Below are 25,837 nucleotides of genomic sequence, written 5' to 3'. Positions count from 1 at the left end.
GTAAGTTAAAAACATATATTAACATTTGCGATATACATGAACGAATACTAATCATTATTATTGAATCAAGTATGATCATCAGCCAGCCAGCCAACAAGCCAGGTTTTTTTGTTCTGTTTTAGGATTACGCAAATTTGTGCATTCGAAGACATTTGTTGTAGTCTAAACTCAAGCCCCAAAACAGAGTTTGTTGGCATAACTTTTGAAGACTCACAGTGTCATTGCCATCAATTACTACAAGACAAACTCAAAAACCCAATAGGAGCCTTCGTATTATTTGGCATCACTAGCCTTAGCCTACAAAGGGAGAGAGCTTAAATCTCTAATTTTAAGCTAAAATCATTTTTATTACACTAATTTGTTTATTTTATTTCACCAATAACAATAAGAGGTTAAAGATACGAACTTTTCTCTGTCTTCGTCTCTTTCTTTCACTCGCTATATTGTATATTTGTCCTTCTCTTCCTTTGTTCCTCTCAATTTATCGCGATCCATTCAGTTCACAGTCAAAAATTATTAGACCATTAATTTTATTTTATTATTTTTTAATAATAGATTGTTTAGGCCTTAAACAACTACGTTTATCATTTGTATAAATAAATTCCCCGACGACGGTATCCAGTTCCTGATAATTTTTGATCTGCAGATCGAAGGTAAGCCCCTTTGGCTCTCAAAATTGCAAAAGGTTACTTTTTTTCTTACTGCGATTCTTGGGTTCTCTTGTTTGATCTCTTCTACTCTGTTTTTGTTTCCATTTCATCGATTCGTACGAGCTTTGTTGCACATATTGATCTATCGTCTGCTACCGTTTCTTAGCTGTAATAATTCGTGCTTTTTTTTTTTTTATGGACTTTGCTTTGCTTAAATGATTTTTGATCTGTGGCTTTAATTGCTGGGCAAGGGGGTGGATTCCTTTCGGGGGTTTTTGGTTTCTACTCGATTCGATTTTCTGGTGTTTGGAATTTAAGTGGAATATTGAAATTCAAAGAAAGGGGCAATGAAATTAGGTTTTTGCGGCAGAATATTAGAGCTTTTGCATGTATTGTTTGTTGGTTGTTTTGAGAAGGAATTAAATTGGGAGCTGAAACATCTGGAATTGCAGAATTCGTCTTGTGAAGACATTTATTCTTGTGTGTGTGTTTTTGTTGTGGTTTGGGGGGATGTTGTCTTGCAATTGTGTAATAATATTATTGCACTGGTTGGCAATTCTCCTTCTTGGTTGCACCAAAGGTAAATCTTAAATAGAATATAAGAGCTGGTATGACTATGTTGGTGAATAATTGTTGGAACCTTGAAAGTGCGAGAATGAATCCAAATATGACTAATGAGTGATCAATTTCTATAATTTTTTGTTGAATTGAAGAATGTATAGAATTTGTTGTTTTGAGGATCGATTGAAGTATGCAGACTTCTGCAGTTAAGATTCTTTAGCATAGCTTGTCTATTAAGGATTTACATTTCTAGCCTTGCTGCTTGGCTCTTACTTTCATTTTCCACTTGACAAATACTGTCACATGATATGCAATCTTTTTTATTGTTTACCATCCACATTGCCCTTTTATGGTAAGTAGATTGTTATCTTATTCACTATTATAATTGATGCTACTTTCCGCTTGTTTTTTTTTTGTTCTGAAAAAAAAAAAAACTAGAACTCAGATAGCCATAAATCTTCTGAGTTACGTATTGTCCATACTGATTCATGAGCGACTTGTTTAACTTATATGTTGCAGTTGTGGAATTGTGGGAGAATATGTCCCATTACCAGGCGGAAGATGCTGAATATATGGCGGAGGAATATGACATGGAAGATGTAGAGGACGATATGGATGAAGAATTTCGCGGTAGAGATATGAGCGCCTCGGACTCAGATGTTGATGAATTTGAGTACTCGGTCTGTGACACGTCCAACTTAGATTTATGTTCGAAAACCCTTCATGTTGATCACTATTTTCTATGCTAGAATTTGTCTTACCATATCAATTCATTATATATTTGTGTGTTGCACTGGTGCAGAATAGTGAAGTAGCTGATACTTCTGCTGCTGAAGCTAGAGAGGGAAAAGATATTCAGGGAATTCCCTGGGATAGACTTAACGTCACTAGGGAGAAATACAGACAGACTAGATTAGAACAGTATAAGAACTATGAAAATATTCCTCATTCCGGAGAAGGTTCTGGAAAGGTAAATTTATGATCTCTGAAAAGTCCCCCTGCCCCTTTTGCCCTTCTCAATGAGCTCTTCACTGGGAAAGTGGTACAGTACTCCAGAATGTGGATCTTAATTAAGTTTTATGTTTCCTTTTTTTTGCTTTGTGCAGGGCTGTAGAGTTACGAAGAAAGGTGGCTTATACTATGAGTTCAGACGAAATTCAAGCTCTGTGAAATCAACCATTCTTCATTTTCAGGTTAGCTGAGTACAAGTTTGTGCCCGATTTCTTGGGGGATTATGTTATTGAACACTTAGTAACTTAGACTTCCATTTGCTCTCTCCATCTTGCAAACCTAATGTGCACCTTTGTTGTGACTGAAACAATTAATACTATCATAGTCATTGGGATTCTGGCATGATGCCACAAGGTGTGGGTGGTTTGTATTTAAAGTTGTGTTGTTTGATAAGACTGATGATATTCTTTCTGGCAATGCAGTTAAGAAACTTGGTTTGGGCTACATCGAAGCATGATGTCTACCTTATGTCTCATTTTACTGTTGTTCATTGGTCTTCATTAACTTGCACAAGGTCTGAAGTTCTCAATGTTTCAGGACATGTGGCACCAACAGAGGTTATTGCTTGTGGCGAATATTTGTATTTGAAAAAATGTGTTACTTTTCTCTTACTTTAAGGTACTTTCTTCCATGAAATTAATTATTGTGTTTTCATAGAAACATCCGGGAAGCTTGTTGGAAGGATTCTCGCAAACCCAAGTTAGTACTCTTGCAGTAAAAGACAATTTGCTGGTTGCCGGAGGATTTCAAGGAGAACTTATATGCAAGGTAGTACTTTCTTCTGTAATTTTTTATTAAAAGAATCAATACAATGTCAGGGAATTAGAAGACAATGTGAAACTACTGATATTTGATGGAAAGCCTTTCTTAACCTAGTTTTTGTTAACTATTACCATTTTATTAATGTGTTGCATTTTCAGAATGATTTAAATGGTCTTCAATGTACTTATTCGGTAATATTAATGATATTTCTTTCTTGACTGTAAGCAGCACCTAGATCGGTCTGGAGTGAGCTTTTGTTCCCGAACGACTTATGATGATAATGCCATCACGAATGCTATTGATATCTATAGAAAACCCAGGTATTTGCTTGTACTTGTACTGGAAATGGAACTGCTCCTGTTAAGGATAAGCCTGATACGGTTTTTGTTTTGATTCTTCAGTGGTGCACTTCACTTCACTGCTTCAAATAATGACTGTGGAGTCAGAGACTTTGACATGGAAAAATATCAGCTCACTAAGCATTTCTGTTTTCCTTGGCCAGTGAATGTGAGTTCCTTGCATTAGATTGTCAATCACTTAAACATATAATAACTTTCTCATATTAGATACAGTTACTAAAGGCTATGGACAAATATGCAAGCATACGTTTCATGCTTGTTTGAGTAATAGCAATGAGATTCCCCCAATATCATGCTAAGAATTAGCTAGGATTTCCAGAAGAAGATCATAATCTGTTAAGGTGTCATGAATTGTGGCTTTATGTGTCTCTTTGTATATTTACAGCATACCTCTCTGAGTCCGGATGGTAAACTCATTATAATTGTAGGAGACAACCCAGATGGTATGTTGGTGGATTCTAGTACTGGAAAGGTACTCATCTGATACCTTTGTCAACAATGCTATATTTGTGAAGCCTGAATACAGCAACATGTTCTGATTGACATTTGACAATATTCGCAGACAGTCATGCCCTTACGTGGGCACTTAGATTTCTCATTTGCCTCAGCATGGCACCCGGATGGTGTCACCTTTGCTACAGGGAACCAGGACAAAACCTGCCGAATTTGGGATGTTCGGAACCTATCAAAGTCGCTTGACGTTTTGAAGGGCAACCTTGGAGCTGTTCGGTCCATCCGATACACGTCCGATGGTCGGTATATGGCAGCGGCTGAGCCTGCTGATTTTGTGCATGTCTATGATGCCAAAAGTGGTTATGAAAAAGAGCAGGAAATTGATTTCTTTGGGGAGATATCTGGCATATCATTCAGTCCGGATACGGAGTCTCTTTTTATTGGAGTGTGGGATCGTACGTATGGAAGCCTGCTTGAGTATGGTCGCTGTCGGAAATACTCATACCTGGATTCTCTGATATGAGTCCGAATGGTGTAATCTGCAAATAAGTCTGTGCGGTTGGTTGGCTGTTTTACATAATGCGGTGGAATTGAGAAACCCCAATAATATACCGTGCATTAGAAGATGGTTTTAGGTGTACATGATGTGCTATTGTAGGTCCTTTAGTCTTGGTGCCATAAAGCCATTGTTGTTGGGTTGTCATAAGATGTGTAAAAGGGGAGTTGTTGTACAGAAGGCCAGAAGTACTTGCATCATGGAAAAGAGAGAATTTGTATTTGGAACCTCACCTCTTGCCTCGCAAGGAAGAGGACAATTTCATGACTGCTTGCAATCTTTGTACTTTAGTGTCCATGTTATTTAGAACCTATCCTGTCCTGTGAGAACTTCATCAAAGATCAAAGCTGGTTTTCTTGAGTTCAAACTATATCTTGATATTGATCCTTTTTTTTTTGTGAGCTTTTGCTCTAACATTTGAGTTCCACTGTTAGTTATTGTTGATAATAAAGCTGGTAGGCAGGTTAGATTCAGAAGAAGCTAAGTTCTGAAAATTGACACGCGACCATTGCGCCACGGATCCATTGGGCTCGTGTCTTCAGTAAGTTGTTTAATACTATTAGAGCTTGTGCTCTCTTCAAGAGTTTAGGAGCCAAGAATCTCTGATCCACAAGGAACCAATGAAACAAAGCCAACTCAGTCTCCAAAATCTTTCTTCCCCAGTCCCAATCCTCACAAAACCCCTTCACCACCACTAGTTGAAATTGGACATCTATATCTCTACCTCCATTTCCATCAAAATAAACTGTGTTTTGATATACTCTTTCAAGTTTCAACTCCACCAGAGAAAATGGCAACCTCCTCCTCCGCCTTGTTGACCATCACACCCTCAACACAGAAACACCAACAACTCTCACCTTCCAACATCTCCTTCCATGGCCTTAGACCCCTCACCACCACCACCAAAGCCAGAACCTGCAAGATCACCACCACCAGGAAAAACCTATCATTGACTGTGAAATCAGAGCTTAGCACACCACTGGTGATAAGCCTGAGCACAGGCTTGTCACTTTTTTTGGGAAGGTTTGTGTTCTTCGCCTTCCAGAGAGAGAATGTGGCCAAGCAAGGGTTGCCAGAGCAAAATGGTGTAACCCACTTCGAGGCAGGGGATACAAGGGCTAAGGAGTATGTGAGCCTACTCAAATCAAATGACCCAGTTGGATTCAACATCATTGATGTTCTTGCTTGGGGTTCCATTGGTCATATTGTTGCTTACTACATCTTGGCCACTTCCAGCAATGGCTATACTCCCAACTTCTTTGGCTGAAAAATCTCTTCTTTCTGTGTCTTTGTATAGTATTGTAGTGTTATTTACTTGATTTTGGTATTTCGTTAGTGTTGTTATTGTACTGCCCTTTATCTGTTATCGTCTCAATTAATGAAAAAGCTTCGAAGTTCCAAGCTTTTTAAGGAGCTTCAAAATCTCATCTTTCTCCAATTGTTTGTGATTGCTTCTTGTCCATATATCGATTGACCAATCTTCAATCTTCATTGATATATCAGATAATGTAAAAACTATAGAACAAAAAAATATGAATGAATTGCTTTGGTTTCCACTTGCCAAGTAAAACCATTTGATACTCCAAGAATTCTTCAGCCAATAGATATTTTATTCTTTATTTAAGTGGTGAAGACGTTCATGCCGTCCATCAACCAACCTTCTCTCCTTGTATTTAAACAATTTGTTTGAATATGACTATTAACTAATTAAATAATGAGAAACTAAATTTCTTAAGTTATTAAGAAAAGGATTTTTTATACCCGAGCCACAAAATTCAATTAATTAATTTGTTAGAAAAGAAATAAGTAGTAATAAAAAAGGGAAATGTTGAACCGGAAAAGGAAATTATTTTTGCCATATAAAATATAAAACCAATTCATATCCAAGTCATTAAAAAAGGTAATTATCTTTATTTGCATTTACAGTGTTTACCCTCATGAGAAATTATCTAAACCTAATCTCCACCCTTTTCCTTTTTCCAACCTAATCTCCTCTCCTTTATATGTTTCTTTACCCAATAAAAATAAATTTAAAAAATGGGGTCTTTTGAGTATATCCCTTACCCAGAGAGCTTCAACTAGAAAATTGAAATGGTATTAGTAGAGGCTATTTATAAGGTTTAAAGGCATACATTTAGTGTCTTATTGTTATGTGTGTGTGGTTTTTCAAAAAAAACGGCCATGAGCCTAAGATGTGTGTGCGTGTGAGATGTGTGTTGATAATGTGTTTATCATAGAATGTCTCACATTGATGGTGTATGTCCTAGATATGTAGTTGATAAGCTCACTTACCGATACAGGTTTTTATCATTCGGGATGTTATGTTGGTGTCTGTATCTTATTGTTATGTGTGCGTGGTTTTCATAAAACGCATACATTTAGAGCTAAAGTTGTTATCAATACATGAATAGAATAGATTGGAAAAATCTCTCCCCCTCAAATCTTTACCCCACTGTCTAAATATGTCTACTACCCATAACCATACTTCCTACAGTTTTATCATTGCACCGTGACACCCCAAACGACCGCAATGCGCCTTCTTACCCTCCAGCAGAGGCCAAGTATGAGGAGATTGCTCAAAGCTCGAACCTTTTCTGGGAAAAGCTCAAGGCTTTTCACAAATCTTTGGGAACCAAATTCATGTAAGTCGGTTTCTACGCGTATCCTTTTGTTGTTGAATCTTTTTATTGTGTTCAGATAATTTGGGTCTAGCTTGTTTGTTGGTTTCTCTTGCTTCTGCTATAGTGCTATCAGCTTCGAATGCAGCTTTGAGACATGCAAATTTAACTGTGATTCTTTTGCTTTTGAATGCAAAAAAGAGCAGATTCAGGATTTGGTTGCTGTTTTTCCCAATTCTCTTAAAATGTTCGCACTAAAGCTGAAATCGCTGGGCACAAAAAAAACGGTTGTGAAATTTGTAAGATTTATAAGTCTCGTATAAGCATACGATTACCACTGGCAAAGGTGGTATCTTTCAATGTGACGATGAAGGAGTGAAAGAGTGCAGCCATGGAGGTTACTAATCCGTTTTTATTGCTGCAGGAATAATGATTTTGGTGTGTAATTGAAGATGTAGTTTAATCACACGTTTCTGGTCTCCTTTGATGTAGGTGACTGCCTACGAAATTCTTATGATTTATATTAGCTTCTGGTATTCTTGCAAGTGTTGAAGAGTTTAGATGAGACCAACTTGGCAATTATGCCGACAGATGAGATAATTTAATCATCTCTTACCTCTGATCAATTACACTCAATATGGTATTGATACTATTGCAAAACTGCCACCCTCTGAAGGTTTCTGAACTTTTTTTTGTTTCTTTTTAGGAAGAAAATGACAACATCAATCTGTTCTATTTTTAAATAGAGATCATGCTTGTAGGACAGCAGCTCATTTTAGAAAAATGGACGAACCTTGGCAAGTATGTTGCTTCATTCCAATTAGACATCACAGGTTCAAACTACATAAACCTCTCCTTAATATGGGATTAACATTGCATACATCTATTCTTCTAGGATCCCACCCCATTTTGGGAGCCTTGTCCTTGTGCTACAAGTGTTGTTTCCTTTTCTTTTTTCTTTTTTTCTGTTTTAAGAGACCACAAAACTTTCGAGTTTCCGATTTTTCTATGTGTAAAGGAATTTTTTTGTTTATTTATATGTATCTTTGTAGACACACATACAAACATATCCTCAAACTAAATGTGATAATTCCTTGAACTTATCCCTCTATATATTTACTCTCTATCTATGTCCTATGTCCCTAACAAAGTTACTCTGTGAAAACCCAAATTAAAAATTTTAAAATAAAAAAAAAAAAACAAAAAAAAAGTGAAGTGTCCGGACACCCAAACAAGTGTCCGAACACCTCGAGCAGTTTTTGAGCAGATATGCAATCTGTCTCATTTTCTTCACAAAGTGTCCGGACACTTTATGAGCCGTCCGGACACTCGACGATAAATTTCATTTTAAAACACATTGGGACAGTTCTAGCCTAGAACTTCTAGGTTTATTTCTTTCACTGGTTTTGACAGAGAACGCCGAGAGAGAGAGAGAGAACTAGAGAGAAGAAGGATTTTGGTGTGAATCAAGGAGAAAGAAGCTTGACTTGAAGATTTTGGACTTTCTAAAGCTTGGTTTTCAAGATTTCTTCAAGATTGAGGTAAGATTTCCATGGATTTGAAGCTAGGGTTTATGGGTTTTGTGGGATTTCGTGAAATTAGAAGTTTTGGGGTAAAAGATTGTTGAGTAATCAAAGTTTATGTATATTAATGCTAGATTTGAGCTTGGATTGAAGTGTGGAGATAGGAGGAGAGGTGGTTGTCCTAGGGTTTGAAGATTTGGGCAAGGTGAGTAGTTTACCTTGAAATTTTGAGATAAATGTGAGTAGTTGATTTGGAAAATAATAATTTTGGGATGTCAATTGAATTGCAAATGCGTGTATGGTTTAGGTTGATTGGGCTTGGAAGAGTTGTGGTGCTTGGCCAAAACGAGGTAGGGATTTCCTTAACCCTCAATTTCGAACACTTTTGGCTACCCGAATTGTGGTTAATTTCATTCGTTTCCGCCTTTTTGTTCAAGGGGAAACAAACCTTGGATTGTGTGCTATTGTGAACTCAAGTTGCTATGTTGTGTGTTTAATGTTGAATGTATTACCCATGGACACTCGGTCATCTATCGAGTAGTCGATACTCTTGAGCATATGTTTTAATGAAATTGCGCGCAAATTGAATTTAGTTGCATAATAGTAATGTGTGATATTGCATTGGTTGCATGGTAGAAATGGAGGATTGGATTATGGTATGTACGTCAACGTGTACTAGTAGTTCCGGTTATTTGGTTCTAGTGACACGGTTGATGATACTCGTATGAACATGCACTAGTGGTTCCGGTTAATTGGCTCTAGTGGCATGGCATGGAGTATTTGTAAGAGCATGTGCTAGTGGTTCCGGTTAATTGGCTCTAGCAACATGGCTCGGTTGGACGTACGGATTGCATTTTGTATGATGACATGGCATATTGTTGCATAGCTTTATTTTTTTTATAATATTCCGGCCTTATTACTTATTTTATACTCCTATTCGTTATCCCTACTGAGCCTCCTGCTCACCGTTTATTTTTCCCCCTTCTCAGGTGATATAGGTACTAGCGCTAGTGCTCCGACTACGGATCAGCAGGGAGGAGCGTGACGCGGATGGCCTGGACTTGTGGTGGTTTGTTGTTTTATTTTGTGTGGTGTTGGTTAGTCTTTGGCTTAATGGTATATTAGGATATATACAAGTATGTAATGTGTGGGATAAATGAAGATTTTGGATGGTTAGGCTTAATGCCTTGGTATGTATGTGTGTATGATAATTTATGTTTGGGATGATATGGCCTGAGGCCCTGGATATTTAGTTGGTGGTATGAGAATTATTGGTTTAAATTGTTATATGTTGTGCAAGAGGCATTCTCCGATATACGGGGAGGTGTTGCCGGATTTTTGTTTAAATTGTGTTGGTATTATGGTATTTGAGTCTTGGTATTTTAGGTGGCGGCACGTGAGTGCACACACGTGTTGTCAATAAGTCACGTTCCTGGGACGGGGCGTGACATACTCTAACAACCAAATTGGCTCTGCAACCTTAACTATGACAAGCAATTTTAATCATTAACCCCTCTCCCCCTTCATAGGAGTCAATCAAAAGTTTAAACCATAGTAATATTAATGTGGGAAAAGGATTCTTGACATCTGATTTATGTACAAAATTCTTTGAGAGGATTAATTTAAAGTTTTAAACCATTGTAATATTCTGTTCTCTTTTGTGCGAATTACCTTCATGGTGCTTTACCTTCTATCAATAAAATCTCTTTTGCATTAAAAAAATGGCATTTCTTTCTTATGAAAAACATGATCAAGGTTGAAATGCCTTTATAGAGATTGAATGCGTAAACCCTATCTTATAATTTATAACAAATCAATTTTTGGAAAATCATATTTTTCTTTCAAATATGAAGAAAGAGGTTCACGTTTGCATCATCTAGTTATTCACCAATAACCAGGTATGTTTTGTCACCAATGTGTTTAGTTTGTAAATTCCATTGTACAGATTTTCATTTCAGAGGGTGGCTAGATATGTCAAACTTCAGTTTTTGTCCCATCTTAGAAAAAATTAGTCCGCTTTACTGGCTTCTAGGAAATACTTGGGGTTGAGATTCTAAAAAACTTACTGTTTTTAAAGAGATTGCTTTATTGATAAAATGGAACTAAAATGTTGGTATTATATTGAGTAAATTACTACATTCTATTGGCTGTCTATTATGATACAGTTTTGAGGTTTTTAACATGGTCAAACTCTGTACTACTACAAGTTGTCATTTTTCTGTGGGGCTACCAACTGAAGGTATTGTTCTGTGCCCTTGTGTCTGTTGGTAGATCAAAACACTTGAAAAGTCAAGTGGTCAGTTTTAGAGAGTGTGAAAAAATATGTCCATTGACTGATCTGCTTACCTAGCTTCTCATGCTTTGTTCTTTCTGTCTGATGTACTTTTCATTGTTTTTATTTATTTGAACTTTTCATTTTTCTGGATGAGAAGGGAAGAAGAGGGGAACGACGTAAGATTAGCCTTTTCAAGAGACCCTTCTCTTACATAAACTTTTTAATTCAAAGAACCGCCTTCCAGAAAAGCTGCCTTCATTTTCCAGCAGTTTGCATTTAATGGTGCCTATATAAACATGCACAATTTTTACTTTAATATATTAGTGAAATTTGATGTATTATACGCCTGAAATAATATAGCCTATCTCTTTTCCTGTACTTGCCTAAACACTTATGATATTGTTAAGAGTTGAGAGTGAAATAGCAAATAAACAAAACCAACATATCCTACTTGGATATCTATTTGCTCCTTACTCCTGTTATATTGTGTTACCATTGTGATTTCCTCTGTTCATTCTGAATTTCTGAGTTAAGGCTTTCATCTTTTCAGCTTATGTTTTTCTCGCACAGGGTTCCTACTGTAGGAGGCCAAGCTCTAGATCTGCAACATCTTTTTGTGGAGGTTACATCGCGCGGTGGCATTGAAAAGGTACAAGTTGTCTTCGCCTTCTTCTTTGTCTTTTTGCCTCTTCTTGATTACCATGAATGATGATGATGTTTGCTATGTAAATCAAATATGGGACCAAGCAATTGACATAAAAATAGTCATGGGCTCATTTCCGACAGGACTTACTGAAGTTCAGCTGTAAACCTGGAATCTCCCTTGTTTTCTCTATCTGGATTGTTTTGCTTAATAATTAGCATGTGGTTATTTAAGGGGGCCTATGGTCATACCCATTCTGATGCTAGAATGATTTTAAAATTTCTTGCTGAAAGTTTTGCCGCTGTAAGCTGTCTTTCTCAATTATGCAGCATGTCCATGAGTTTTTGAATCGCAGGAATTTGACCTACGTTTGTAGGTATTGCAACGAGATTTTTACTATTGTTTCTTCTTTTCATTTTTCCAATCTTCTATCTCTTTAAAGTTGTTTTGATCATCTTTAAAATGGTTACAGGTGATTAGAGATGGCAAATGGAAGAAGTGATTGTCTTATTCAATTTCCCATCCACAATTACCAGTGCTTCATTTGTCTTGCGGAAGTATTATCTTTCTCTGCTTTATAACTTTGAGCAAGTGTACTTTCTCCAGAAACAAGTCCCACCAGGTTCAAGACCTGACATTTGGCATATCACTCTTGAATTTTTTTTGTTTAATACTCTTCCTCTAGATTGAAGTTCATATTTTTGTTGTTTACAGATACCACAAACGAGAGCCTTGCCAATGGATCTGGACCTGCAACCATAGAGGAAGGGGTGACCAACCTTTTGATATGATTTATCCATTGTATTGGGCTGTGGTTCCAGTCCTGCTTGTGTTTGAAAATAATATTATCCATTGCCGGTCGCTTTGGAGGTCTGATTCCATGTGGTCCTCCTTCAAAGGTTTGCCCAGACAGATCAAAGTATATATTTTGGGATCCATACCATCCTTCTGATGCTGCTAATAACATCATAGCTAAGCGTGTTTTGGACGGAGACACTAATGATATCTGGCCGATGAACATTCGTCAGCTCATTATGAGTTGATCAGTTGATCAAGTGCAGCGTTAGTTCAATCCAGGGATGTCTTTTAATTTCTTCTACAGATGCTTTTATAGTGTATTTTAACAGGAAATAACTTAAGATATTCAAGTTTTGAGATTATTTCACTGCAAAACAGACTTGAATTCTTGTTTGATATGATTCAGTTTCTGAATGAAATCTTGAAAAATATGTGAGGACCTAGAAGGTAATTTTTGCAAGTGTTTGGTGATATTCAGATGGGAAAATAAATCCAGGAGAGATACTGCTGAAAGCCTGAAACATGTCTCTTTCCATATCAGGAATTTGCAGTGTCTTTCCTCCTACCTACAACTATCATTAGATGCATGTATATATGTACATGTATGTCCATATGTATCAGAGTATCAGACAGTACAGCATGGAGATGACTGTTAGAGAATCTGAAATTAAAAGTTGATCTGGTAAAGGCAACTTGGAGGAAGATTTCACAGCTACTGCCCTTTCAAATTACTAAATCAATTGAAGATTTATTTTTATTTTTTTAAATACAGTTGATAATGTGTTTCATATTGGAATCGAACTTTGAGCGTACATATGTTTAACTCAGTCGATTGTCAACCGAGTCACCTCCGTTGGTACTTGTAGGAAATCAGACACTGTAGATTGGCGGTTCAGTGTCTAGAATAATCGACGGAAAATTTGAGAATGAATATCTTGTAACTGTGGACTTCGGTTCCATTAAGCTTGGAGGAGTCTTGTATCATTTTCCTTCAGCATCTCATGTGTCTGGGAGTTTTTATACTTCAGCTGTATCTTCTTGCCGTTGCAGGAAGAGATCCCTGTTGGCTTTATGGGATCCTTCTCGCCCCAAGTCAAACAGGAGTGGCTATAATTTCTTCTTTGCAAAGCACTATGCCATGCTAAAGCCTATGCACCATGGGCAGGAGAGAGCCATCACCAAGAAAATTGGAGTCTTATGGAACAATCTCACAGATGCTGAAAAACAGGTATACAAAAACATCCATATGCTTCATTTAACTCCTAACATTGTGTGATTTGAATTTCATGTTTTAATTTTCTCAGGGTAAGCGAGATGGGAATGGTTCAAACCTCTGTCCAGTGGGACATAGATTGGGATCTTACCCCTCTAGTAGCTGGTGGTTAAAACTTTGATCATTGGTGTTTAGTTTCATTACTTGCTTAAGCATGTTTCCTCTTGTTCTACCAGTACGTCATAGTTTCATGACATGCTTAGATTTGAACAGATTGCTGCTATGGACCTTGATACCAAAGTAGAAGTATTAGAGTCTATAATGTTTCCAAAGTTCAAGTTTGTTAATGCTGATGAACAGTTTAGGTGATCGTGAATTGAAATCTACATTTAATGTTCTTTGGACGGTCTTGCACTTGACATTATAATGAACTCTTGTTACTAAAAAAGATTTATGGTATATAACTTTCTGCATTATGTTACAGGTTTATCAAGAGAAAGGGTTGAAGGACAAGGAGAGATACAGGAATGAAATGCTGGAATACAGATCTTCTTGTCATGGTTCAACACACCAATAGCCGTTTTCATCATTATCATCCACTCGTTCTCTAAGCCCTCTTTATGCTTGTCTTTACAAAACTCGCTGGAGAACGTGCACAATTGCTAGAATATTTTAGGACAAAGTGGTATAACAAAAAAAAAAATTTAAGTTGAAGTTGTCATATTTCATTTTGTTCAATGTCAGTTGCCCCATGTGTGATGTGATGCATACAATGCTCTGTTCGTGTCTATGCATGCAGAAGCCAAGTATTATCTACACAACCTTCTGGTATTGATTGCATGCATAGTAAGACTGACATTATTCTTTGTTTTTAACTTCGTACAAGACCGTGGATCTTTTATGAAAAAGTTTTATTGGTGATACATCATAATACTCTGAATGGCTCTCCATCCGCAAAAATTAATCAACCTTCAACACCTAAAGAAAAGAAACTGACCTGATGCCCTTTTATGAGGCAAAACATGCAGTCCTACGCATTGTGAAATGCCTAAAATTTCTTAAGATACAGCTTTAATTGGGATTTCGACCCGCTTATTGCACAGTAGCAGCATATGAATCTCAGCATACAAGACTTCACAGTCAGCTTCAGATAGAAAGTTCTGATTTTGAGACCAGAATGCCATCACTATCAGCATACAACCACTCCCCGTCGTGAATAAAGGTTCCAGCTATATAAACAGGGACATGCTTCTCACCGATGCCTTTCTTGTTAGATTTCAGGGGATTAGATGCTAATGCTCGCACCCCAACATCACATGCATTAATCTCATCTACGTCTCTAATGCAGCCATTCACTACAATACCAGACCACCCCATATTCTGCGCTAGCTGTCCTAAATTGCCTCCAACCAAAGCACATCTCATGCTTCCTCCGCCATCGATGACAAGAACTCTTCCTTCGCCTCGAGTTTCAAGAAGCTCCCTCACGAATACGTTGTCCTCGAACACTTTAAGGGTGACAATGGGACCCGAGAACACTCGAGACTGGCCATAAATCTGGAATATTGGTTGCAGAACACGCAAATCGCCGCTTACCAGAAGTGCTGCATTTGAATCACAGGCTTCAGCAGTTGCCATTGCTGCCATATTTCCTGCATTTGTCACAATGAACAACGATTAATAATGTCCACCACATGTAGATAAGGTAAAAACTACTTTAAAAGACGATCAATCCAAACTATATCTTGGTTGCATACAGAGAGGCATGCACGGGTGGCAATTAAACTCTATAAAAATGTGTTCAATGTAGAGAACTCCAAAATGGTGCAAAGAGAGTTATAGCCTTTTCAAGACTACAAAGTGTGCAAAGTGCAAGTTTTCTGCCTAGGCAGCAATTACATTGGTAACACTTACTTTGGCAATTACTGAGGCTATTCTATGAAACAAATGCTAAATCGCTTAACCATTCATTCATCATTTGAATTGGTAACACTTTTCCTTGAATTCTTATCAACTTTTACAAACTGTTTGTGTATACTGGTGTCTGTTTAAAACTGGTCTAACATACATCTATGAGTGAACTATGCATGTTTTCAGTGAGATTCAGGGATTTACCCACGATGACAGGTTTCTAATGCCAGGATTGAGCAGAAGGATAGAATAAATTTAGACATCTAATTCACAATAATGGTAGCAAGAGAGGTATAGCTCCAATGGAAAAAAGCATGCAAATCACAAAACATTGAGTGGAATCAGCCTAGGAGATGAAAAAGGGTTGAATATTTGTATATCAGAAAATCAGGAAAAAGGATCCGTAAGGCCATTTATCAACAAAATCAATTAACAGACAGAGACCAGCTGCCATATCCAATCCACCAGTAACTAGAATTGTTTTTAAAAAAGTACAATTAGAGAGAGAAATTAAAAATAAGAGTCAACAAGGTTGAATCCGCCTAGAAACAGAACAGCCCCCCATATGAAATTTATTATATGATCTGACAGAAAATTATCCTACAACAAATTCGACGTAAAGGAGCAAACTTTGAAAGAACCCAGATAGGATTTTATGTATAATTGAAGATAATTAGTGATTAAAATAGGATTTAGAGTGCAAGTCAATATAAAAGGAGTGAAATTAGATAATTCCAGAGAGGAATTCTTCGTAGTACAATAAGCTTACCCGTTGAGTCTGCGAGTGTAGTGTAACTTGTTAGGGCTCTCTTTATCTCTAATCTTTATCCATCAAAGGAACTTCATTGAAATTGAAATGGAATCCAAACCAAAGGGAGTTATGTAGAGAGTTTGCAACACCATAGATAGACGTCCCTTGCGATTTCGTGTTGATTTCTGTGCCAAAACTGACATCTTATCTTTTTCTTTCCATTTTATTGGCTGGTCAACGGCTGGGTGGGTGTAGTACTAAAAGATTTCCATTTAAATTTAAAACAACATATATCAAAACTATTTAAAATTTTAAAATCGAAATTGTTTACCCAATTTAACTTAACATTTTTTATTTTTAATAAATGATCGGATAACTGTTTCTAAATTTACAAATCTGAATCTTAACCCACACCGAACTTCAACCTGAGATCAAACCAAGCAAGGATAAGCATGCAGTTGATTAAGACTCTTTTTAGTGATGATCACATGTGTTAAATCCTGTGTCAATTACTTACCTCTGCATAATTTCTAATAAGTGGTTGGCGGGACAAAACTTTGTGAATAAGATACCATATATATATATATATATATATATATATATATATATATATATATATATATATATATATATATAATAGTCTATTTAGATATACCAACTCTCTTGGCTGTTTGCTTGCTCATATCATATTTTGTCAAAAAAAGAAAAGCAAGTGAAGACTTCGAATCTCTTTTAAGTCTAGACCCCAAAATATGGTCGGCGACTCGGTACGTGGGTCGTATTGGAAAAACCTAATATAACAAACAAACCAAAGAGCAAAACCCTCTCTTTCCTTTGAAAATTATTGCCTTCTTTTATTCCCATGCATTATTACAAATACAATTTAGATATATAGATTATTTGTGATTCTCATCTATCGATCTTTAATAATAATGAAAAAGCTATTGACCTCCAAATACTTCAAACTTTGAAAAGATTTATGATATTGAAAACTTTGCAAGTTTGAATGGAAAATGATGTGTATTATTATTATGGGATACTAGACTATTTTAGTGGTAAACAAAGGAGTGCCGTGTGGAAAATAATGGAAAAGGAAGGTCTAAACTAATTCCCAACCAACTTGTATTGTAAGGTACGGCATTTTCATTAAAAAATAATTATTTCATAGATATATATGATTCTCTCACTATTTTATAAACTAGTCATATGTCCACGCTTAATTCACGCACTATTTGTTTATATTTATAACTTATAATTTTCTTTTATATATATGAGTATGTAATAATTAGAATATCATGTAAGCTTATTCATTCATACGTATGTAGATGTATTGTATTAATTTTAGTATATATTAAGCTTAGTACAAATTTTTTTATCATTCCTTATTTCTTCCAATCGGGTTGTAGATAGAAACACAATCGATCATTTTATTTCAATTGGCTTGTAGTCATTTTCTACTGTTTAAGACTACAAATCTTCCAATATTCTAATTTTATTTCAAGATATATACTTGAGTAGAGGATGCAATTTGTATATGACTTCTCAAATCTTGCATAGAAACTAAGCTAAGCTTCAACAGGAAAAAAAAATCTATAAATAGATTAATTAATAACAATAAATTAAACAAATACGTGAATATATAAAAATCCGTACGGGCCTAAACACTAGTAAAAGACAATTAATAAGATGATCAATACTTGCAAAGAAAGAGAATATTGAGTAGGATTGAAGGTTGGAAAGGACAAAATGAAAAAAAAGAAGTTGGGTCTTTCTTTTTTTTTGAAACGGAGATGGAGGATATCAACCTAGTCATGAGGGTGACATCTTTTATCACTCTAACTAAATATTCTAACATCTTGGGTTCCAACTTCCAACTTTGTAATATTAATTCTAGCATCTTTTTTAATTACTCTTTTAATGCACCATTATCTGTTAAAATCTAGAGACATGAAAAGCATGAATTGACTTAATTATATTATATTTGAATTATTGAACATAAAATGGTTAATTACATATATATTAATTATCATATAGATCACCATCATTAGGGTGGTTTGTTTTACAGGCTCCATACAAAAATAAACTGACTTGGGGAGCTAGAGCGGGAATCGAATGGGGACATGCTGCCTACATATATATATGTATGTATGTATGTATCTATTCTTGGACAGAGAGAAAGACTATGCACTCGTGTGCAGTGCAAGAAGTGACAAAAATGACACTACCCCAAGTAATCTTTTCATTTCTTTAATATTAATTTCTTACAAAAACCCATAATAGATCCACACACACACTGTTCTATGCCCCGAGCCCCATGCATGCCTGCGCCTTGTCTCATCTTTCAAGTTTAACTTTTGTATGTTTCTATATGGACATATATTAATATAGAAATATCATACACATATATATATATATGTCTGTGTCTCCCATCTCTTTATCATATCTTCATTAAATTAGGGATAAGTCACAAAATAATTCCTCTACTTTGCAAAATAGGTTGATGGAGCCATTTTACTTCTTTTTTTTTTTTTTCCAATCATTCAAGACTTGAAGCTGAAGAATAGACTTAAAGTGGCTTGAATGACTCGAATTTTTTCTACATGACTGAATCGATTTGTTTTGCAAAATAGATGAGTTATTATGGAACTTATCCCTTAATATTAACATTAATATATAAAGAGGATAACATATTAGGGATTCAAAGGAATAAACAATGAAAAACATCTAATTGTTTAAAAATAAGCTTTTAATTTCATGATGTAAGATTTGATGCGCATGCTTATATGTGTGCTCACCCTTTTTTGTTCACATATACCCATTGACCTTTAAGACAACTACTCAATGTTTTCTATTCTTGATTTTTTGGAAGTATATATGTCAATCACCTAACATCAAATACGTACGTGGATATGCATATATAGGTCTCCCATATTCCCATTTAATTACAATGGTTTCATCTCTCTCTCTCTCTCTCTCTCTATATATATATATATATAGTTAATTATAACATAAATATGTAGGTTAATTATGAATTCACCTTTTTAATGCACTAAGTATGTGTAAAAAGTGCTTTAACCACAGGGACAGAGATGAAGCATGACAGTCAAACAAACAGGATATACATATACATATACATATACATATACATATACGTACACTACCAAGTAATTACCATATATTAATGTTTGTCTAATGGTATATTGTAACACGAAACACATTGAATAAAGAGAGAGACGTACAAGAAGGGCAATTGAAAAGTCCCAAATTGGCTCCCAAAAGAAGGCAAGAGTTTTGGTTTGACTGGACCCGTATAAAGACTAAAGAGAAAGAAGAAAGAACCTAAATGTACAAATATGCCCAAACAAAAGCAAAGAGAGAGAGAGAGAGAGGGAGACTAGACTAGACTAGAATCCATCACTCCCACAATTTACTCTTCACCGCTTGGTCCCGCACACCCTCAGCAAGCAACTCTCTTTTAAGATTGTTTTGTAATTCTCACTTTTGCTTCCTTTGCCTTTGCTCGTGTTTCAGAAGCTTCAAGCTTCTAACTTTGTAGCAAAAAGAAGAACCTTTCTTCTTCATTTTCCTCTTCTGGGTTTTAATGGGTTTTTATTTTGGGAATGATCTCCTAGAATCGGAGAAAATGGCAGGCAGTAATTATGATGAGTGACATCCGACATTTCTGTTCGTGGTACCCACGAAGTTTCTGTCTGTCTTAGGAATTGTCTCCCTCAACTGACTTCTCTGATTCTGGGCTTCCTTTGCATCACCCATCACATAACAGAAACCAGGTATTCCCTTTAAAAGTTTATTGCGTCTTTGGTGGTGAGTAAAGAAAATGAACGAATTTTTAAATAAATATTTAATTATTTATTAGTTCTATAATTATTCATTTCAGCTTTTGCAAGCAAGAATTTGATCTGATCAAACACTGGTGTGAGTAAATCTTCCAAAGATCTGAAATTTGAAGACTCTGTGGAAGAAACTTCAGAGGAACAGAACAGAGGAGTTGTTCTACTTGCTTGCAGTCTATGAATCATTCTCTAGAGGAGATAAAGAAGAATCTGCTTATGTCAGCTCAGTTGGTCCAGAACTGAACTAATAAGGAACAATAAGTAGAAGAAAGAATCTAAAATGAAGAGAGAATGGAGGGTTTCAATGTCATCAAGAGAACAGCAAGACAGATACTTTATCACCATCAGCAGCAGCAACAGAGGCAGAAGCAGAAGCTTCATGGGATTCTTTGGTTTGGGGGGGTTTGTGTCCTTTCTTCTCTGTCATCTGCTACTCCTGCCATCGACCATCTTAGCAACAGAGCTTGCTTCACAAACACAAACATATAGCACCAACGAAGTGATGTGTTTGTTAGCCTTCAAGCGGTTGTCTGTCCAGTCCGATCCAAACAATTTCTTGTCAACCTGGAAAGCTGATTCTTCTTCCGCTCTATGTTCATGGTACGGCGTTTCTTGCTCTTCCGACGGCCATGTCACCGCTGTCAACCTCAGCAACGCCGGACTCGTTGGCGGCCTCCACCTCCCCAACCTTACAGCCTTGCCAAGGCTACGCACCCTTTATTTGCAGGGCAATTCCTTCTCTGCTTCTGATCTCTCTGCCTCTTCCTCTTGTGCTCTTGAGACCATTGACTTGTCGTCCAACAACATCTCTGGCTCCCTTCCGCTCATCTCTTTCATAGTCTCCTGCGGTCGATTGAATTATGTGAATCTCTCTCGCAACTCCATTATTGGAGGAACTCTCAGTTTTGGTCCTTCTCTGCTTCAGCTCGACCTGTCTCGGAATCGGATTCTGGATTTTTCACTATTGAAGTCTTCCCTATCCAGTTGTCAGAACCTCCAACTGCTCAATTTCTCCGACAACAAGCTCGCTGGAAAATTGGGTGTAACTCCTTTGTCTTGCACAAGTCTCTCCGTTTTAGACCTCTCCTATAATATACTCTCTGGAGAGATACCACCTAGCTTTGTTGCAGACTCGCCACCGTCTCTCAAGTATCTTGATCTCTCCCACAACAATCTCTCCAGCAAGTTCTCTAGCCTTGATTTCGGGACTTGCGTCAACCTCACCTTCTTTAGTTTGTCTCAGAACAGCATCTCTGGCAGTGACTTCCCGGCTAGTTTGAGGAATTGCAAGCTCATGGACACACTTGACCTCTCCCGGAACATGCTTCAAGGCAAAATTCCAGGTGAAATGTTGGGTGGTTTTCAGAATTTGAGGGTGATTCTGCTTTCGCACAATCAGTTTTCAGGTGATATTCCTCCAGAGTTGGGACATGGTTGTGGGAAACTCCAGGAACTTGATCTGTCCGTGAACAAACTCACTGGAGGGTTGCCGGAGACGTTCATTGGCTGTAGTTCATTGCAGCTTCTAAACCTCGGAAACAATCTACTCGCAGGAGATTTCCTTAGTAGTGTTGTTAGTAGTATACGTAGTTTGAGGTTTCTTTATGTTCCATTCAACACCATAGTTGGTCCGGTGTCCATGTCTTTGGCAAATTGCACACAACTTCAAGTGCTCGATCTCAGTTCTAATGAGTTCACTGGAAAAGTCCCATCTTGGTTTTGCTCAAATCCAACTTCTTCAGCCTTGGAGAAAATACTCTTAGCCAACAATTATTTATCAGGATCAGTACCCTCTGAGCTTGGAAGATGCAGAAACCTGAGGAGCATTGATCTTAGTTTCAACAGCTTGACAGGTCCGGTTCCACGAGAAATTTGGACCCTGCCAAACCTTTCTGACTTGGTGATGTGGGCAAACAATCTCACAGGGGAAATCCCAGAGGGAATTTGTGTGAATGGTGGGAATTTGGAGACATTGATTCTCAACAACAATCTCATCACAGGAAAAATTCCACAGTCTATTGGCAACTGCACCAATATGATTTGGGTGTCGCTTTCCAGTAATCGGCTTTCAGGGGAAATTCCTGCTGGAATTGGAAATTTAGTCAAGCTTGCCATCCTCCAAATGGGCAACAATTCACTCTCTGGACGCATTCCACAAGAGATTGGCAACTGCAAGAGCCTTATTTGGCTTGACCTGAACAGCAATGACCTCAGTGGTCCTCTCCCATCAGATTTAGCTGACAATTCTGGCCTTATTGTTCCTGGAGCCGTTTCTGGGAAGCAGTTTGTATTTGTGAGAAATGAGGGTGGAACATCCTGCAGAGGAGCGGGAGGACTAGTTGAATTCGAAGGGATTTGGGCCCAAAGGCTCGAAAATTTTCCTATGGTTCATTCTTGTCCATCAACAAGAATTTACTCTGGCAAGACAGTTTACACCTTTACCAGCAATGGCACCATGATATACCTTGACCTATCCTACAATTCCTTATCTGGACCCATTCCTGAAAAGTTTGGCTCTATGACTTATGTGCAGGTATTGAACTTGGGACACAACAGGTTAACTGGAAATATTCCCAATAGCTTTGGAGGTTTGAAGGAAATTGGCGTTCTTGATCTCTCACACAATAACCTTCAGGGTTTTGTTCCTGGATCATTAGGGACTCTCTCTTTTCTAAGTGATCTTGATGTGTCTAACAACAATCTTACTGGTCCTATCCCTACTGGAGGTCAGCTGACCACTTTTCCTGCATCGAGATATGAGAATAATTCTGGCCTTTGTGATTTACCATTGGCTCCTTGTAGCTCTAGAAGTCGCCCAACAAGTTTCAAGGCCCGGAGAAAGCAGCCTGTGGAGTCAGGAATGGTGATTGGTATTGCATTTTTTGTTATATGTATCCTTGGACTTACATTAGTTCTTTATCGGGTGAAGAAGAACCAGAAGGAGGAGGAAAAGAGGGAGAAATACATTGAAAGTCTTCCGACATCAGGTAGCAGCAGCTGGAAACTTGCCAGTGTTCCAGAGCCTCTAAGCATCAATATTGCTACATTTGAGAAACCTCTGCGGAAGCTAACCTTTGCTCACCTGCTCGAGGCTACTAATGCCTTCAGCGCTAACAGCTTGATAGGCTCTGGAGGGTTTGGTGAGGTCTACAAGGCAAGACTAAGAGACGATTCTGTTGTTGCTATCAAGAAGCTTATTAATGTCACTGGACAAGGAGACAGAGAGTTTGTTGCAGAAATGGAAACTATTGGGAAGATCAAGCATAGAAATCTGGTTCCTCTTTTGGGTTACTGCAAGATTGGAGAGGAGAGGCTTCTTGTGTATGAATACATGAAATGGGGGAGCCTCGAGTCTGTCCTTCATGACAGGGCCAAAGGAGGGGTCTTAAGTCTTGATTGGGCGGCAAGAAAGAAGATTGCAATTGGTTCTGCAAGAGGTCTTGCATTCCTTCACCATAGCTGTATACCTCACATTATCCACCGCGACATGAAGTCCAGCAATGTACTTCTAGACGAGAATTTTGAGGCCAGGGTTTCAGATTTTGGCATGGCAAGATTGGTGAATGCGCTTGACACACATCTTAGTGTGAGTACTCTTGCAGGAACTCCAGGTTATGTTCCACCCGAATACTATCAGAGCTTTAGGTGCACCACAAAAGGAGATGTCTACAGTTATGGCGTCATCCTGCTTGAACTCCTATCAGGCAAGAGGCCTATAGATCCTTCTGAGTTTGGCGATGACAACAACTTGGTCGGATGGGCAAAGCAGCTCCACAAAGAGAATAGAAGTAATGAGATTCTTGATACTGAATTGGAAACAGAAGATTCTGGTGAGGCTGAATTGCATCAGTACTTAAAAATTGCCTTTGAGTGCCTAGATGACAGGCCTTTCCAGAGGCCAAACATGATACAAGTAATGGCAATGTTCAAAGAACTTCGTGTTGATACAGAAAATGACATCCTTGATGATTTCTCGGTGAAAAATGCAGTGATGGAGGATTCGAGGGAGAAAGAACCTTAGCTATTAATTAATGATACTTGTTGGCTGCACAAATTTTGCAGAAACTGAGGTGAACCTTTGAATAGGATATGAGCCTTGTGAGGTTCTATCTTCCCATTTCAGCTACTTGTAAATAATAGAAAAAAAGATTTTGAAGGAAGACGAGGGTAGGCAAAGCTGTAGGTCTTTCGGTAGCTCAAACTTTTAGTTATATTTCTTACAATCACCACATTCATTATAAGAGACTAGAACTTTGTTCTTCTACGCTTGGCTTCTTCTCTTGTTTTCTCCTGTAGAAGTTTTGCCAACTGATGCCATTCTACTTGTTTCATACATTTTCTGGTTGTTCTTGGTGTGGTTCATACAAATTTAGAAATCCAGAAGTATTTGTAAAGTTGCAGCAGCAATAGCATTACTGTGAAAGTGAAATCATGATTTTTATCGTCTGTATTCAATGGCATGACCTGTTTAATTATGAATCAGGTAGAATAGTTCTTGAAGTTATCCAGAAATGTTGATTCACAAACACACATCTTCTTTTTGGCGTGTGATGTCTGCATCTTTTATATGTTAAAAGGCTTCTTGTTACTTGCCTTGCTAAAAGAGTGTGTGCGCCTCCGAACTTGATCAGAATTACCTACCCCATCCCAACATTGCTGTGTAAATAAGGCATTATATATTGCTTTTGAATATAGACACTATGATACACCAATCCATGTTCAAGGTGATTGGTTTCAACAACTGCTCAAAAATCATTTGGATACTTGCAAGAACATCCTGCATCTACTATTAATAGAATTTCTTGTCAGTGTTACTAAAAGTGGCCTTGCTGCCTCTTCTTTTTGTTTATAATGAACCAACCTCCTAATCTCCTCTCAGTTCGTGGTATGCTTTTCCAGATTCCAGTATGACATGGTACTTGCGTGAAAATCCATGGGCCCCAGAAGCCCAAGACCCAGAGTAAAGCCGATGTCTTTGGACCAACACCATGCCCTATAAAAGGCTCCGGCTCTGACACTGGACAAGGCGGGCCCATGAAATAAGATCAAATCATTGGTCATACTCTCAATACATTCTGATTCTGTCCAAAGAAAGGTCCCATTGACAAGAAAACTTGCTTGCTGTACTTCACTTACTACTGATGAGTGCTGACTAAACCTTGTCACTTTGAAGATGTAGAAAAATAGTTAACCTTGAGCACTGATATGATTTTTTTTTTTTCCTTCTTCTTAATTTGCCAGAAAACAACCTCAATAAGACTTTACACATACATGATTTACTCTCTGTGTTTGAAAGGAGAAGGAATATATCACACAAGTAATTCACTGTCACACAGCATTACAAGGGGGTCCACCTGAAATGGGATCTGGTTTGTTAAAAAGACGTTGGTAACAGCGCTGTGAACTGTGAAGGGATACAGTCAGGGCAAAGAGACAAAGACTTGGTCCAAGTCATCCTTTTGACTGGGGGGGTGGTGGAAAATGAGAAAATACCTCCAATATTTCCTATTAAATTATTGCATGTCATATCACAGATTCACAATATCTATATCTACATCTATACATGTATATAATAATATTAGTATTTGGAAGGGGAAAGACTTAAATATGCTGTTTGTTAGCTGTTTATGTAAGATGGATACACATATATCAGTATGAAAAGAATTTAAACATGCATCAGCTGCTCAGCATCCACCAAATGGCACATTATTAGCCGCATCCAAACAAAACCTTTCACATTCTTAACTCCTTTGTTGGTGCCAGTTTTTGGCTCAATCTAACCTTTTTTCTGTTTATTTACTCTCTTTTTTTTCCTGTTTATTTACTTACATTACTTATTTATTCATGCTTCTTTTCTCTTAACTCTTTTGACCAAATCAACCCATCAACCCAATGTTTT

The 25,837-nt window shown here is 37.4% G+C and overlaps 5 protein-coding genes and 1 long non-coding RNA gene across 7 annotated transcripts; 5 read left to right on the top strand and 1 right to left on the bottom strand.

The window, feature by feature from the left end:
* The first annotated feature begins 435 nt into the window (after positions 1–435).
* Positions 436–4,736, top strand: LOC119984962 (uncharacterized WD repeat-containing protein C2A9.03-like). 2 transcript variants are annotated; one of them, XM_038829091.1, is made up of 10 exons: positions 436–653; positions 1,731–1,891; positions 2,014–2,181; positions 2,318–2,404; positions 2,645–2,779; positions 2,880–2,990; positions 3,213–3,304; positions 3,386–3,491; positions 3,729–3,815; positions 3,906–4,736. In XM_038829091.1, exons 2-10 carry the CDS (start codon positions 1,751–1,753, stop codon positions 4,317–4,319), a joined length of 1,341 nt encoding a protein of 446 aa, XP_038685019.1. In that variant the 5' UTR covers positions 436–653; positions 1,731–1,750; the 3' UTR covers positions 4,320–4,736. The 2 variants fall into 2 exon arrangements, with proteins under 2 accessions (XP_038685019.1, XP_038685020.1); XM_038829092.1 differs by having other exon boundaries at positions 651–685.
* A 302-nt stretch (positions 4,737–5,038) lies between these two features.
* On the top strand, positions 5,039–5,765 carry LOC119984964 (photosystem I reaction center subunit V, chloroplastic-like). Its single transcript, XM_038829094.1, has one exon. It carries the CDS (start codon positions 5,143–5,145, stop codon positions 5,617–5,619), a length of 477 nt encoding a protein of 158 aa, XP_038685022.1. The 5' UTR covers positions 5,039–5,142; the 3' UTR covers positions 5,620–5,765.
* A 768-nt stretch (positions 5,766–6,533) lies between these two features.
* On the top strand, positions 6,534–14,195 carry LOC119986089 (high mobility group B protein 10-like). The gene is made up of 11 exons (XM_038830641.1): positions 6,534–6,546; positions 6,847–6,994; positions 11,339–11,417; positions 11,741–11,779; positions 11,892–12,033; positions 12,126–12,181; positions 12,233–12,434; positions 12,539–12,641; positions 12,688–12,797; positions 13,106–13,437; positions 13,907–14,195. The coding sequence occupies exons 1-11, from the start codon at positions 6,534–6,536 to the stop codon at positions 13,997–13,999; spliced, it is 1,317 nt and encodes a 438-aa protein (XP_038686569.1). The 3' UTR covers positions 14,000–14,195.
* Positions 8,450–9,756, top strand: LOC119985106. Its single transcript, XR_005465045.1, has 4 exons — positions 8,450–8,511; positions 8,628–8,698; positions 8,801–8,843; positions 9,483–9,756. It is a non-coding gene; the product is annotated as an uncharacterized LOC119985106 (long non-coding RNA).
* Positions 14,196–14,286: 91 nt separating the features above from the next.
* On the bottom strand, positions 14,287–16,277 carry LOC119985105 (putative 4-hydroxy-4-methyl-2-oxoglutarate aldolase 3). Its single transcript, XM_038829277.1, has 2 exons — positions 16,103–16,277; positions 14,287–15,074 (listed from the first exon to the last, which is right to left on the bottom strand). The coding sequence occupies exon 2, from the start codon at positions 15,067–15,069 to the stop codon at positions 14,569–14,571; it is 501 nt and encodes a 166-aa protein (XP_038685205.1). The 5' UTR covers positions 15,070–15,074; positions 16,103–16,277; the 3' UTR covers positions 14,287–14,568.
* A 3,207-nt stretch (positions 16,278–19,484) lies between these two features.
* On the top strand, positions 19,485–24,283 carry LOC119985093 (receptor-like protein kinase BRI1-like 3). Its single transcript, XM_038829263.1, has 2 exons — positions 19,485–19,875; positions 19,983–24,283. The coding sequence occupies exon 2, from the start codon at positions 20,219–20,221 to the stop codon at positions 23,957–23,959; it is 3,741 nt and encodes a 1,246-aa protein (XP_038685191.1). The 5' UTR covers positions 19,485–19,875; positions 19,983–20,218; the 3' UTR covers positions 23,960–24,283.
* The last annotated feature ends 1,554 nt before the right edge of the window (positions 24,284–25,837 follow it).

Source organism: Tripterygium wilfordii, chromosome 19, assembly GCF_013401445.1.
Source record: "Tripterygium wilfordii isolate XIE 37 chromosome 19, ASM1340144v1, whole genome shotgun sequence".
Classification (NCBI taxonomy): Eukaryota; Viridiplantae; Streptophyta; class Magnoliopsida; order Celastrales; family Celastraceae; genus Tripterygium; species Tripterygium wilfordii.
This window is presented reverse-complemented; position numbering and strand designations above follow the sequence as displayed.

Bases quoted from the DNA above. Each gene is read 5' to 3' on its own strand.
- LOC119984962 (XM_038829091.1), top strand. From the start codon at position 1,751: ATGTCCCATTACCAGGCGGAAGATGCTGAATATATGGCGGAGGAATAT. The intron at 2,182-2,317 runs GTAAATTTATGA...TGCTTTGTGCAG, and splicing joins CCGGAGAAGGTTCTGGAAAG to GGCTGTAGAGTTACGAAGAA. The intron at 2,780-2,879 runs GTTATTGCTTGT...GTGTTTTCATAG, and splicing joins GACATGTGGCACCAACAGAG to AAACATCCGGGAAGCTTGTT.
- LOC119984964 (XM_038829094.1), top strand. From the start codon at position 5,143: ATGGCAACCTCCTCCTCCGCCTTGTTGACCATCACACCCTCAACACAG.
- LOC119986089 (XM_038830641.1), top strand. The intron at 11,780-11,891 runs GTTTGTAGGTAT...ACAGGTGATTAG, and splicing joins ATCGCAGGAATTTGACCTAC to AGATGGCAAATGGAAGAAGT. The intron at 12,182-12,232 runs GTGACCAACCTT...CTGTGGTTCCAG, and splicing joins CTGCAACCATAGAGGAAGGG to TCCTGCTTGTGTTTGAAAAT.
- LOC119985105 (XM_038829277.1), bottom strand. From the start codon at position 15,069: ATGGCAGCAATGGCAACTGCTGAAGCCTGTGATTCAAATGCAGCACTT.
- LOC119985093 (XM_038829263.1), top strand. From the start codon at position 20,219: ATGAAGAGAGAATGGAGGGTTTCAATGTCATCAAGAGAACAGCAAGAC.